The sequence below is a fragment of the Telopea speciosissima genome, chromosome 5 (assembly GCF_018873765.1).
Source record: "Telopea speciosissima isolate NSW1024214 ecotype Mountain lineage chromosome 5, Tspe_v1, whole genome shotgun sequence".
Classification (NCBI taxonomy): domain Eukaryota; kingdom Viridiplantae; phylum Streptophyta; class Magnoliopsida; order Proteales; family Proteaceae; genus Telopea; species Telopea speciosissima.
Window position 1 is genome coordinate 40289982 of NC_057920.1, and position 15178 is coordinate 40305159.

The 15178-nt window shown below is 38.3% G+C and overlaps 1 protein-coding gene across 1 annotated transcript in view; it reads right to left on the minus strand.

Annotated features, from left to right (window-relative positions):
* Positions 1–7055: 7055 nt before the first annotated feature.
* LOC122662184 (U3 small nucleolar RNA-associated protein 25) overlaps positions 7056–15178 on the minus strand; it is a 90710-nt gene continuing 82587 nt past the window's right edge. Inside the window, exons 19-25 of the mRNA XM_043857754.1 lie at positions 11134–11205; positions 9577–9606; positions 9381–9475; positions 9092–9197; positions 7801–7863; positions 7578–7649; positions 7056–7477 (exon numbers count right to left, since the gene is read on the minus strand). Of these exons, the coding sequence (XP_043713689.1) occupies positions 7403–7477; positions 7578–7649; positions 7801–7863; positions 9092–9197; positions 9381–9475; positions 9577–9606; positions 11134–11205 (513 nt within the window). The 3' untranslated portion in view covers positions 7056–7402. The remainder of the gene's footprint in view (positions 7478–7577; positions 7650–7800; positions 7864–9091; positions 9198–9380; positions 9476–9576; positions 9607–11133; positions 11206–15178) is intronic.

Sequence of the window (15178 nt, forward strand, 5' to 3'; positions counted from 1 at the left end):
AGGACAGCCCCATACGTGTAAGTGTCTCAAACTAGGTTTCTTTCCCGTCCACAACTCATAAGGAGTTTTAGGAACTGACTTACTGGGAACCCGGTTCAAGATATACACGGTTGTTTTTAAGGCCTCACTCCACAAAAACTTGGATAATGTCGAGTTGCTCATCATGCTTCGTACCATTTTCTGAAAGGTATGATTGCGCCTTTCTTCAACTCCGTTTTGCTCAGGTGTACCAGGAAATGTATATTGGGGAGTAATACCCTTCGATTTGAGGAATTGGGCAAAGGGTCCCTCACTTTCACTTTGTCCTACATCTGTATGTCTACCATAGTATTTACCCCCTCTATCAGATCTCACGGCCTTGATCTTTCTGCCTAATTTATTTTCGACTTCAGCACAGAATATCTCAAAGACATCCTTAGTTTCAGCCTTTTCCTTTAGTAAATAGACATAACAATACCAAGAGAAGTTATCGATAAAGGTGATGAAATACCTTTCACCAGTAATACAAGGGTTAAATGATCCACAATTATCAGTGTGAATTAATTCTAGAAGTGCATCACTCCTTGTGGCGGCCACTTTACTCTTTTTAGTTTGCTTACTTTTAATGCAATCTATACAAGTTCCAAAGTCAGTGAAGTCTAGTGTATGTAGCATACCTTCCCTCACTAACATTCTAAGTCTAGAGATGTGACCTATGTGCCTATGCCACAAGGTCGAGGAATCATCACTGTTAGATTTACATTTAGATCCAACATTCACATGCAGGATAAGAAGGGATTTCTCATAATCGGAGTCCAAGTTCAGTTTATAAAGATTTTCACATAAATTTCCAGTAAAATCTAGAACGTCATTTTTATAAACATTCAAAATCTTATTTCCAAAATTAAGATTAAAACCCTCATAATCAAGTCTGGACAAAGAAATTAAATTCCTAGACATAGAAGGGACAAAGAGAGTGTTCATCAACTCCAGCTGGTATCCAGTATCCATAATGAGTCTGTAAGTACCGATTGCTCGAACCTCAGACTCCATCCGGTTTCCCATGTAGACAACACTCTCACTTAGACTTGGTCTCCAGGTTGTAAGGAATCCCTGCATGGAATTTGAAATATGCACAGTAGTACCAGAATCAATCCACTATGTGTTACAAGGAATGTCAATAAGGTTGGTTTGAAAACAAACAAGGATAGAATTATTACCATTCTTTTCAAACCAAGCTCTACGCTTCTGACAATCCTTACGAAGATGCCCCGCCTTCTTGTAGAATAAACATTTCAGTTTGTCAGGATTCTTTTTCTTGTTGTCATTCTGTGGATTGACTATCTTCTTCTTAGGTGTAGCTTTAAAATTATGTCCTCTCTTTCTTTTGTGTGCCACAAAATTGGCTACTTGTTGTCCTCCAACTTGTTTCAATCTCTACTCTTCCTGAACGAGTTTACTTTGAAGCTCATTTAGATCCCAATCATCATCATTCGTGGTACGATGGATCTTGAATGGTTCAAATTTATCAGGGAGTGATTGCAGAATCATCTCAATAAGGATTGGTTCATTCATCTTCTAGTTCAGCTTTTCTAGTTGTGCAGATAAGTTTGCCATTTTATAGATGTGCTGGGCTATGCCACTATTGCCATTGTATTTCATGGTCACTAATTTTCCCATGAGAGTGCCTGCAAGAGACTTATCTGCTGAAGCAAACCGCTTTTCAACAGAAGCCAAATAGGTCTTTGCATCATCAAACTCAAGGATCGATCCTTTAATAGTCTTGCCAATGGTTTGTTGATGAACAAGAGGCATAAATGGTTCGATCGAGTCCACTTCTCATGAAGAGCTTTCTCAATTGGTGTACTGTTATCAGTGAGATCATCAGGTTTTACAATGCGGAAGGAATAGTCATGATTAATGGCAGCTAGGTAGTAAATCAACTCCTCGTGCCAATTCGGATAGTTTGAGCCAGTGAGGATAGGGACGGTATTAGGTACTGACATAGGTGATGGTCCCTCTGAAATGGAACAAAATACATCCTTATTATCAATAATGCTTTGAGTTTCAGTAATACTAGAACTATCAATTCTAGAAAGGAGTAACCTATTGTATCATTACAATCTATCCTTTGGGATCAAGGCTGTAACACATTAATGGTTCACTCAAAGGATGTTCAAAGTCATCGTTAGGGCTAGACAATCTATCTACACAATCAAACTAAGATGTATACCTTTGGATATTCCCATTTTAGCTTGACTATGAGACTAATGATTTTACCATAATGCCTTAAATAAGTTTGTTTATGATTGAAGTGTTTCTCCATTTATGTCTAGGACTAACAATCGAGGGCATCACAACCAAGAAGAATGTGTACCTTTGGATACTTCCATTCAACTTAATTGTATGTCCAAATACCCTAAAATAGTTGCATTCTTGTTTGAGATGTTTCTCTATAATATTTAGGACTAAACATAAATAAATCAATATAATCAAGAGAAGTGTGTGCCTTTGGACACTCCCACTAAACTCAACTATATGATTTTCATTAATGTCTTAAATAGTATTTTATTGATGTCATTTCATTAATGATGTCTAGGTTCAATCCCCTTGAATATTTTCATTATATGTTTACTTTGGTAGCAATTTAATCACTAAGTTCTTGGTTTTATCCCCTAAGTCCCCAACATCTAAGTGTATGTATCAATAAACTTAATTTATCATCCCAAGTTAAATTACAACTAATCATATTATTCAATCATATTAAAGTGTTCCAAAAAAATAGAAATATGGAAACAAACGAAATCAAAATCGGATTCAAAACGATAAAGATATCGCAACGGAAGTGATTCTAATAATGTTTCAATCATACAGAAACAGAAGTAAAAATTTAAACAAACAGAATTTATAGACTGTTTATATCATAAATGATTTCATCAGGCATAAATAGAAATCAGAATAAACAGAGACATTGATTTCTTTAAACAGAAATAGCAATCATAAACAGAAACTAAAACAAACAGCATACTTTAATAAACAGAAATTTAAAGTATCATAAATAGGAATCAAAATAGAAATAAATACAAACCAATTTATTTTCTTATTTCTGTTTCTGTTTTTTTTTTTTTTTTTTTTTTAAAATTCTGTCTCACCGGTCAACGCCAAAAATTCCCGACGACGGCACCAATTTTCGACGGGTCTGCCGGCAACCCGACAGGTCAAAAATTTAGGTTCTCGAGTCAGGTATATGGGTAACCCGAAAACCCGAACTGACGACCCGGACAGATAAACCGGATCGATACAGTTCAAAAGGTTCATCCGGTTCAGTTCATACTAAACCGAACAAATGTATTATCAAATGGACTAAGGCCCATTATGAGCTTTTAAAAAAAACTAAAAATAAAATAGCCAAATGAATTATTAAAACATAAAGAGGCCCAGAAAAGAATGGCCCATTGAAAATTCATTCACATAACTTAAACATAATGGACCTAAAGGTCCTAAAACAAATGATATAATTACTATCATATCCCTGTCTTCAACCTCAAGGATACACGGACAGAAACGCAAGGGACTTATCTACTTGGCTCTGATACCAAGTGTAGGAATTAAATCCCTTCTATACACACATGTAAACAGGATCATGCCATTATGCATTCATAAATCACAAACATAAAGGGTAAGAGATAAGTACCGTTCACCAACGGTCCGGCAGAGTTGGATGAAGCCACTGATGCCGTTGCTTGAGTTCCTTTCCTTAAGACTTTAATGGAGCTAGGTTTCTCTCCCTTGCCTTAGCCGTATGTTCACTCGTCAATGAAAATGAGTGTGCGTTGAGGTAGAGAGGGGACCTAAGTCTCCCTATTAAATAGTTAATATTTAGCCTCCCATAATGGCTAGATATTAGCAAATAGTGGGAGAGTGTCTTATCCCATAATGTGTTAATCCCTAACAAATAGAAATTCCCTAATAAATATGAAACTTAGCATCCAAAGTGCAACTAGCATGAACGTTTGGGATACTTGGTCAATTGGGCCAACCAATGAGATATTAGAAAAAATATCTTACATTTCCATCTTTGTCTCTTCCAAGGAGGAACTATTCTATAATTGGTACTAGTGGAGGAATATTATATGACCGATAAGAGCATCCAAAGTCCCATTTGAACACATACGACAAAGGTTGGCCGCATCTTGTATGGCTTAAACTGTCATAAACCATATTGAACTCTAGACCTTCAATCCCGTTCAACAGGTTTGTGAGGGGCATTGTTTATACCCTATTTTCGATCTATTCTGGTCAATTAAGAAATAGACAGAAATCCATTTCAGTCAAGACTGACCTGTTAGTCAGTGACTGGAATACGGTCAGTTATTGACAAAATAGTCAGAAAATGGTCAATGACCAAAAACGGCCAATGACCTTAAACGGTCAATGATCGAAAATGGTCAATGATAGAAAATGGTCAAAGATTCACGTATTGACAGTGACTGGTTAATGGTCAGTAGGGTGGTTACAACCCACTCTCAAAGAAGTGGGTAGTACTGAAACTACCTCTCAAACAAGTGGGTAATTATGAAACTACTTGGTAACTACAGAAACCACCTGAACTGCCAAGGATGCCTATAAAAAGAAAAATTCAAAACAAAAGAAGGGATCCACAAATCAATCAAACAAGTCTTTATTTTTTATCTGTTATTTTCTTTTATCTTAGGAGTAGTGTAATGTAGATTTCATCCATCAACATGTCTTTTGGTTTGCTTCAAAAGACATCCATTATCATCAAGTTGCAAGCTTCAACAGTTCGTGGCTAGGAGAGTTGTGAAGGTTTCAATAAATTCGTTTCTATGTTGCGAGCAATTTGGTCATACAGTAGTGGTAGTGTAAATACCAAGTTGTAAGCCTCATTGGTTTAGGATTTGGCGAAGTTGTAATGACTTCAACAAATACGTTCTATAAAGTAAGTAAGTTGATTTCTTCTTCTTCTTCTTGGCATTGCAATCTTTGCATTTTTAAAAAAGTCCTTGGATTATCAAGGTATTGGTAGAACCCACTCTTTGATTCAATTCATTTTATGACATCTTCAATTCACGCTGTCGATGCCGAATTTAGTGGAAACATCCACACAAGCACCTTCGGGATCGAACACCTCCGATGACCATTTGACTAGATGGGTTATACATGCTCTCTGTTGCATCAAGAAACCTCTGGTGGGCCCTCTGAAGATAGAACCTGTACAGAGGGGTAAACAGGCAAAGGAGATGAGTGCTAGTGGGGTATCGGCGTAGGACTCTTCGATGCCCAAGTTAGATCCCTTTAGCAAATATATGAAACAGTAAATGTTTCAAGAGTGTGACCCCTTGCATGGGATATTACCTTCCAATCTGTAGAGTTGGATCAATGCTATTGATATGGTAATGAGAAGATCCTGATTTGACAAATGATAGGGCCCTCCTAATTGTTAGGAGGAGTGTTCATGTTTATCAGGTCATGAAAAGTCTCTATCTGATAAGATCTCCTACATGCTTGAGAGCCTTGTTTGGTAAGCATCTTTAAATGCTCATTAATATTGTCGTGTAGTGGGATATGGCTTCTTTTATTGAATAGTCATACTTAGTGGGCAACGATGTGCCAAGCCCTTTACTGGATAACCATACTTAGTGGGTGATGATGTGCGACTGCATGGAGGTTTGCTTTGACCAAAATAGTTTATCCATCAAATTAGTCAGTTGCTTCTCGATCTGCGAAGCGGTTGTTGAACCTCAAGGACAAGTCCTACGCGGGTGAGATCCCTTAGATACCCCTGACATAGTCTCTTTATAAATGCCACGTGTTTCGCTATAATTGGGTGACCATTTTATGGCATAACACTCCCAATGGCTACACATTATTTCTTTTTTTATTTTTTTAAAATTTTATTAGTAAGTTTAATTATTTTGAATTTAATTTTTTAATCCCCAGTTTGACAGGTCAGAAGATTCGGAACCATTCAGAACTGAAACTGGGCTTCTTTTTAGCTCGATTCAGAACTATGAATTACTCTCAATCAATGGCCTACAATACAAATAAAAAAAAAAGTTCTGAAAAAAGAAAAATTCGGAGAATTGCGTGGAGGGAAGTGAACAACATTGCACACAAGTCGAGAGCTAATGAGCATAACACCAACCACCAAGTTTTGGATAAATAAATCCAGGCAAAATTTTTTGAGTACTTTTCAAACACTAGCTCCTAAACGAAAGACTTGGGCAGTGTTTGGTATGCATTCATAGTCAATTTCGCATTATTGGATGATAAAAATAGTTATTTTTATTTCTTGAGAATGCAAAATCGACCTAAAATGAATTCCAAGAATACATACCAAATACTACCTTAGGTTGCATTTGGTATCCATTCCAAGTTAACACTACATTCCAAACCACAAAAAAAAAATAAAAAAAATACATAATGCTACCATAGACTTCCACCTAAGATTTTAACATCTGGACCCAATATTTATTTTACCTAAATTTGTCATCTCAACTTCTCAACCTCGACATTTTGTGGGTCCTGTTTCTGAACTATACATTGTGTATAAAGGGAACGAGCTATACATCTATCTTTGAAAGCGTATGGAATCAAATAGTGGATTTTTTATTTTGAAGTAAAAGTATTTTTCTTATAATTTTTTGGAATGCATTATTGACATTATTGACCTAAAACACATTCTAAGAATGCATACCAAACGCAGCATTAAAGGACCAATAGATGGTTGAGTGCAGAGTCAGTTGCCTCATGCCTCACACCTTTGGAAGAAATCTTTGATCAATATTTAACTAGTAGAACGAACCTATATACCATTATCCCACAACCAAAATCATCACTTTCTATATCAAATTATTTTACCCTAGGAAGCAATGAGATGATAAAAGAAGGTGCTTTCAAATGAAAGTTGAACTCTTGATTAAATTATGTGAATTGATATAGCATCTTACAATCATTAGGAACAGCTCTTAAGACTTCCATTTGATGGAAAACACATCATCCTCTGAACTGCCATTGATTTGGTTATCATTTACTAAAAGCACAGTTTATTATAATTCTACTACATAAACATGTAATTTAACCCAGCAATAGTTTTTGGTGGTAACTTTGATGCTTGTTGTCCCCCAATTTTGGAATGTGGTTTACTGATGAAGAATAATACCTGGAAAAATAAATGAAGACTGCCTTTTCTGATAGAGCAGTACTGCATTCAAAATTCTCACCGACAACTGATTAGCTTTTTCTACTATCACCACTGCAACTCATTCAAGTAATTTTCCAGCTACAGTATGCTGTCAAGCCCTAACAAAAACAAATAAATCCTTTCCCCTGAGACACCATCCTCTTTGCAGGTTCAGTTCCAATGATCCTCCCAATATAACCATCACAAAATAGTTACTCTTTAACAGAAAACAAATGTATTCTTCTCTGATGATACCATCCTCTTTGCAGGTGCAGTTCCAACGATCCTCCCAAGCTAAACATCAGGGAAAAAAATTTGTCACATCTCATTAAGCAAAGAGTCAATGAACTAGAGAATTTCTCTCTTCTTTTCATAAAAAAGCCATAGGCATTACCCGGAACTGATCAAAGCAAGAAAAGAGCACTGTGCAGGTCATGTTATGCGAGCCTTCAAGCATATTAACAATCTGTAGTGGAAAAGTAGGGAGGGGGGGGGGGGATTGTAAATTCCGAATGAATCTCAATTAATGATATGCCTAGATGATACAATAATATTAAGGTGACCAAGCTCAAAAGCGGAAAGAAAGAAAATTAAAAGCCACATGATTCAAGGTTTACCTCTGGGTAGAATTCTTTTCTTTCTGGAAGAGAGTAGATTATTAAATTCTGTATGCCACGAATCTGTTTTACAAGAAAAACATAGCGAAAGCTTAAATCATGAAATAACTAAACATCAATATAAACACATTAATTGATTTTATACAATAATATTAATGTAATTGTTGAAAAATAAAATATTTAAAACCTTCAAGGATTAAACATTAACTATTCTGGAGTTACTTGATTTCAAAACCTGTGCTTTGGATCTCTTGTTGATTTGGTTCTCCCATGTCAAGCTTGCCAACTATATTTGTGGTATTTCTAGGGAGAGAAACTGTATCACGTAAAGCCTAATATTGGTATCCCCAGTTCTCCACAATGTAAGGGGTTTGAGTAGTCTTCTCGTGGGGGAAGAAATAGAGCAGCTCTCTGATTTTTGTAATGTTTCCGTTTCTGTTGGAAGTTATAACTAGAAATTAGAGTAAATTTGATAAGATGGCATTATATGGATGTTGATCTTGGTTACAACTGGAATGAATTACTGTTGTTCCTTTGCTCCTATCTTTAATTTTCTCCTTTTTATGAGTAACACAACTGTGCTTCTTGGATTTGGAACATCAGAATCCTCAAACTTGTTTCAATTGTTTTGACAACAGTAAAATATGGTTTAAACTTGGATTTGTAATGCTCTATGCACAATTCAATTTAGGGTGGGGAATACCAAGGACTTCAGAATTGAGGAAGGATTTGTGAGATCCAAGTTTTTACTGGATTTATTGATTATATCCTGAATATATGACCTAATTTGCTTGACAGTTGGTATATGTTATTATGAAAATATCATTTTGCGAGGGAAGGGGGAGAGATGCAGGAGAGAGAGAGAGAGAGGCTTTGGGGGGAGAGAGACACAGTGGGAGGTATGTGGGATGCAGCAGAGGGCGGCAGCTGGCCATGGGGAGATAGCGGGGAGGCCTGGCGGTGATCTGCATCTTGGAGGTGGCAGTGGCAGTGGCAGAGCCGTCAGAGGGAGAGGGGGAGGTGGTGGTATGGGTAAAGTTAGAAAAATGAAAAGAGGTACCCCAAACATAATATCAAACATGCGGTACCCTAGACATAGTTTCTCCAAACGAACCTAGGTGTAATTTACCTTCTTTTTTTTTTTTTTTTTTTGGTTAGTCATCTTATGTTTTCCACAACTTGGTTTTAGGAACCAATATATAGCAAGTCAGTTACATCTTTCTATAGCTTCATACATATATTTTTTAAATCAAAATTTTATTGTACAGAGTATGCTTGCGCTAGAAAGAACCTTATATCTGTGATAGAAGTGAGCTCTCTCCGTGTAGAGCATGATCTTCCGCTTTCCTCCAAAAAACCAAACCCGTGCACGAGATATATCACTCTGCTTTGTGTACCTTAATTTTCAAAAGAATAAAAGAAGCCAAAATGATCTCTCAATTGACTCCATCTAAACTTTGCATCCAAAATTAGTAAATGAAATGTCACTAGAAAAACTATTTAAAATTTTAAAATCTTTTAAATGACAACACAAAGGGTTCAGAATAAACTTATAAAATGAGAATGGACAAGAATCTCACTCGCTAAGCATACAGAAGGATGCACTCTGGGACTTCAAGAAATTACGAATCCGAACAAATTCGAAGTAAGAACTTATAAATATCATAATTCCACCCTGTATATATGATATGGATTATCAAAAAATAAATAACAATCAAAGAATTTCTATCAAGTCATCTGCATCAATATTAGTTATGCGAGCTACAGAGTCATTACCTCAATAGAATACTTCATTTTAGGAAATACCTGCAAAAAGAAACTACTGGAATCATATTTTGATGCCTAACCAAAACAAGTAAATGATAATATGAGACAGCTGCATACTTTCACCCAAAAATTGAAATTTAAGCTTTTCAAGTACATTTTAAATGTGTGTGTGTGTGTGGGTGTGAGAGAGAGAGAGAGAGAGAGAGAGAGACAGAGAGAGAGACTAGATGACAACCTGTCTTCAACTCCATTGCACCTCAACCACCAAACACCTTTCCCCCCTAGTATCTGCATATGGGAAGAGAACCTAAACCATTAGGCCTCTTCCTTTCCAGTCCCGCCCCCTTCCATAACGGCACAACACCTTCTAGAATCTCTTCCCAGCCCCATATCCTCTCTACAACTTGTTAACTGCATTCTAACCTTCAATGACAAGATTATGAAAACTGGTTCCCCAACCTCCATATTGACATGGAGATAACACAACCACTCCAGCTAGGTTTAAGAAATCAAATACCTATGGGCCAGACCAAGAAGATGAACAAAAACCTACTAAGTAATTTGTTCAATATTCTAAGTGATCCTTCTACTAAAGACAAAGCCTTCTTCCAATGCATCTGATTTTAATTTTCAGACTCAGGGTATTGAAGACTTGTAACAATTTGTTATTCTTGTCCGCAAGGCTCGTTGATTTAATGTGCAACACCTAAATAGTGGACACTAACATTTGCAGATCTATGCCATGCATGTTCCTGTTCAGCATGACTGGACTCCACCCCCTACGGGTATGTGGAAACTCAGTCTGATGGAGATTCCATAGGTAATCCTTAGCCAGCAGGGATTGGAGAGGCTATCAGGGGTTATAAAGGAAACATTTTGCTGAAGTTTTCAGGTCCAATAGGTGTTGCAGACTCCATACCAGCACAACTAAAATCCATTATCTTCATATTAACCCATGTCCCATCATTGGAATGAGATGTCCCCTCTAGAACCTAATGCCATTGTGTGTGAGATCAGAAAAGAGTATTTCCACAGGTCACCCTCTGCTCCATTCATTTGCCAAATGACCAATTCCAAGGCAGGATCCATTGGCTATCGTGCATTCAATATCTTAATAAAATTTTTCTATTTATCAAGAAATGGTTATGGTGGTATATTTATTAATGTAACTAGAGCAACTTTTCTGGACCAGTGAGCTTTAGAATTCTCTTTCTGAAGGGGACAAAACTTGAGTTGATTAATACCCAAGCAATAAGAAAAAGATACTTAAGGGCAAGATTAAACTTTAAAATTTTTAACCATATCATGCATTGGTTAAAAAGCGGGCCTTGGTGCAACAACAAGGTTGCTCCATTGTGACCAAGTGGTCGTGGGTTCGAGTCTGGAAACAGCCTTTCTATGACAGCAGGGGTAAGGCTGCATACATTATGACCCTCTCCAGACCCTGCAGTGGCAGGAGCCTGGTGCACTGGGTATGCCCTTTTTTTTTATTTTTTTTAAAATTTTTTATCATGCATTGTACATAGCCAAAATAAAAGAAAAGAGGAAGAAATATTGTAAACTGACCTTCTTCGCAAAATAATCAAGGCGGGCATCATCAGCATCAGCGATTGAGGTAGCATCAAAACGCTCATAAATCTGCACATTTCCAAAGTTACATCATACATTTAGAGCCAATCAAATGAGATTTAGCTTTCCCATCCCCCTTTACTAGCTGGAAACAAAAAAAGAAATCATTAAGCACAGAAAGTACAGATAAGTAATAAATGGGCAGGCACCGTAAGAAGTAAGATTTACAACATGTTCCACTATCTCAGGGAATGGAATTTCAGTTTCCTGTAGATGAGGTCCATGATTCTCTGAAAATTCTTTTAAAGAACAAATCAGTGACAGTGAATATATTCAAAGAGTACGTCTATGCCCTCCCAAGATCTCAAAAAAGACAAAGGGGAGCATAAGTTAGTCTACTACGAATGGAATGATAGTCAGTTTATGAGGTGACCATTTAATGTGTTAGGCATAATCCAGGACATTCCAAATAGACAGAAAAAGAATGTCCACTGCTTCCTTGTTGGCTCAAAGTGTTAATATAGGTGAACCCAGTAGCTTTGCATTTTTGACGTAGAATGCATCTGATGCAGAAGCCAAGTTGTTTGGCAAGAAATACTCTAAGAGATCACATGGGAGAAGGGCTGGTTCACTTCACCAACTGGTGGACCAACCAACTTTAAGTTGAGCCAGTCCAACTGGGCTGGGAGTTGCTAGGTCTCTGAAACCCAAAATTGTGGGGGTATAATTGTCAAATTATTGACAAAGTTTTTGTAACTCAAGTGTGGACCGATTGTCACTTATAGTGGTCCCCACTTGAGGAGTGAAGTTTTTATTTTTAAATTAGTTCAATCAGTAACTAAGGTAGTTTCTAATTTCTAAGTTGAGTTAATAAGTCAAGTTTCTATTTTCTCTTTTCTTGAGGAGCAAGACTTGCCCTCTATTAATTGTAAGGCTGTTGTAGCCATTCCCCACGATTTACCAGTTGAATGAAATTATCTTATTGCTGCAAATATGATTTTTTCTCAAGTTATGTGTGAAGACTTGAAGGGCTGAAGGAGCCTGGCTGTGAGACCCTAATCCACCTATCCCCCCAACCTTCTAATTTCTGTTTCTCCATCTTCTCTATCTCTCCATTTATCCCTGTCAATGCTGTGATTTGTGACTGCTAAACTATTGAAGAAGACCATTCGGTTGCCTCTACTGCTGCTGTTGCTGAACAATCAAGGATCCTCCACCTCCTTCGGATTCCAGTTTCTGATACATTTTGGTTGCAAACTTCAAGGCCCCACAACTCCATAATCTCTCCTCAGTTTATGCGGCTATTTGGAGCACAAAGTCCCCACACCAGGCCCCACACTCGATCCTGGTTTGGAGACCAGACTCCCACTGGTTTGTAAGTTCCAGCCAAACCTTCTATTTTGGTGTCACCCCTGCAACTCCCAATCCTGCCATCAGAGTTGTACGAGATTTACAGCAAAGGTGCACCTCCATAGGATCTCCACTCGACCCAAGTGTTGGTCCAGGTTGCTGCTTGGTTTGGTTTCTACACCTAACTCCCCTACTTTCTATTTTGGTGAATTTTCTCTTTGACTGTTTCCAGCCATCCGATTTGGCCCTAATTTTGGGAGTAACTAGTGCTGGTCCAGACTTGAACTCGACCCTGATATTAGCCCATTCTGTTGGCTGAAACTTGAGTTCCAGCACCACCAAGGTTTTAGGTCTCGGTTTCACCAGGCCACGAGCGAGATCATGTATTTTTTTTTTTTTTTTCTGAACTCGATGGTAGGTTTCGGTGGCCATATGGCCATGATAGGGGCTGAAACTTGACATTCCCCCCTATTTTAGGCCTTCTAAATACAGTGGAACCATTAGCTTTTACAAATTCAAACCCAAAATGGTACTTTGATTACGGACCATAAGTTGGTAGTCTACGGCGTGCATGAGGTCTACCCTAGGCTATTCCACACAATGTTTAGACTCATATAATTAAAGTAGATATGCAAAACAACTTAAATAATCATTAGGAACTAAAATACATCAAACCATAAACCATTTAACCATTACATACTACATAGTCACATAGAGTCATAGATTAAATAAATACAAGCTAGTAGCCTAGTACTGAAACGAGTGTCGGGCCGGATCATCATAATGATCACGTAGTTGTCGTTGTTGATGAATCAAGCACTGCTCTGATTGCATCACAAAGGCTGGCCATGACATATGTTGGTGGAAGTAACGCTCGAAGTCGTGCACAACAGCCCTATAAACCGAGTCATCAGCGTAGTGGAGGTACCCTAACCTATGGTATATATCTCTGAAACGCAAGGAACTCGATCGAGAGCCACCGCTACTAGATGGTGCCTGTGGAACCAGAACCGGCAAAAACATGTATGGCTGGGGGGCTGGGACCACAAAGATGCTTTCCGTAAAACCTGACTCAGTATGTGGGTGTTAGTCGTGTGACTAACCCTCATACTCACAGGCAGAGAGTAATGATGATGAAGAGCCAGCCCGTCTAAAGCCCCCAAACTGATCATACCCAGTATAGTGACTATACTTGGAACCGGTGCTCCCCGTGCCATATATGGATGATGGTGTATGCCACTACTCCCCATGATGAATACCACTCTCCATACTCATGCCTCCAATATGTTTGAATCGGTGATGTGAGCCTCTCGGCCCCCTCCTATAGACAATTCCAGCATGGTCCTCATCCTGTGTTGCATGAGTGAACTGAGTCTCTCCTGTGAAGCACACTGGATCAAGCTCACACTCCGGCTCCTGGTAGTGATACGTCTCATGCATACTCGCATCACCCGCATCATCTGCATAACCCCCATCATCCCCATCATCCCCATCACCGTCATCAGTACAATCACCATCACCATCACCATCACCATCACCATCACCATCACTATCCTGGAGGACAGTGTTGGAGGAGAAATTGTTGGGCTTGGAAGAAAATCACAGATGGGATCTTGTGCCACCTGGGGTAAGTTTGCTATTGGTTTCGATGGGCATACACTGTAAAAGTGGACCCTAATAGTTCTCTTGCCCGTTTAAAGGCTAAGTTGGTGGCCAAGGGGTATGCTCAGGTTTATGGGATTCATTATTTGGATACTTTTCTCCAGTTTCCAAACTTGCCTTTGTTTGCATTTTGATACCTCTTGGAGTTTCTCATCATTGGCCATTGTACCAGTTGGATGTTAAAAATGCTTTCCTTCATAGTGATATCCATTAGAAAGTCTATATGGAGTGACCACTTGGTTTTGTTGCTCAGGGGGAGTCTAGTCTGGTGTGCAAGCTCAAGAAATCTTTATATGGTTTAAAGCAGTCTCCTCGGGCGTGGTTTGGTAGGTTTACTGATGTTGTTCTTGAGTTCGGACTATTGCGATGTAACAATGATCACTCGGTGTTTTATCTAGTAACCAATGCAAAGAGGATATTCCTGGTTGTATATGTAGATGATATTGTGATCACCGGTGATGACGATGAAGGTATCACGCATTTGAAGATTCACTTACAGCAGAACTTTCAAACAAAAGATTTGGGAAGGTTAAATTTTTTTTTGGGTATTGAAGTGGACTAGTCTAGGAAGGTATTTCGCTTTCCCAACCGAAGTATGTTTTGGATTTACTTACATAGACAGGAATGTTAGGGTCCAAACCTCTTGATAGTCCCATGGACCCCAATGCGAAGCTTACAACTGATAGTGGTGATATTCTAGATGACCTTGAGAAGTATCAGAGACTTATTGGAAATTGAATTATTTGACTGTGACATGACCTGATACTGCCTTTCCAATCAGTGTTATGAGTCAGTTTTTGTCCTCTCCTCGGACCTCTCATTCGGATGCTATTATTTGTATCATGTAGTATCTCAAGCAGGCTCTAGGCTGTGGATTATTGTATTCTAATCATGGCCATGGACAAATTGAGGGTTTTTCAGATGCCGATTGGGCTGGGTCTCCAATTGATAATAAGATCCAATATTGGTTATTGTACTTTTGTTGGCGGGAATCTTGTGTTGTGGAAGAGCAAGAAATAGACCGTTGTGG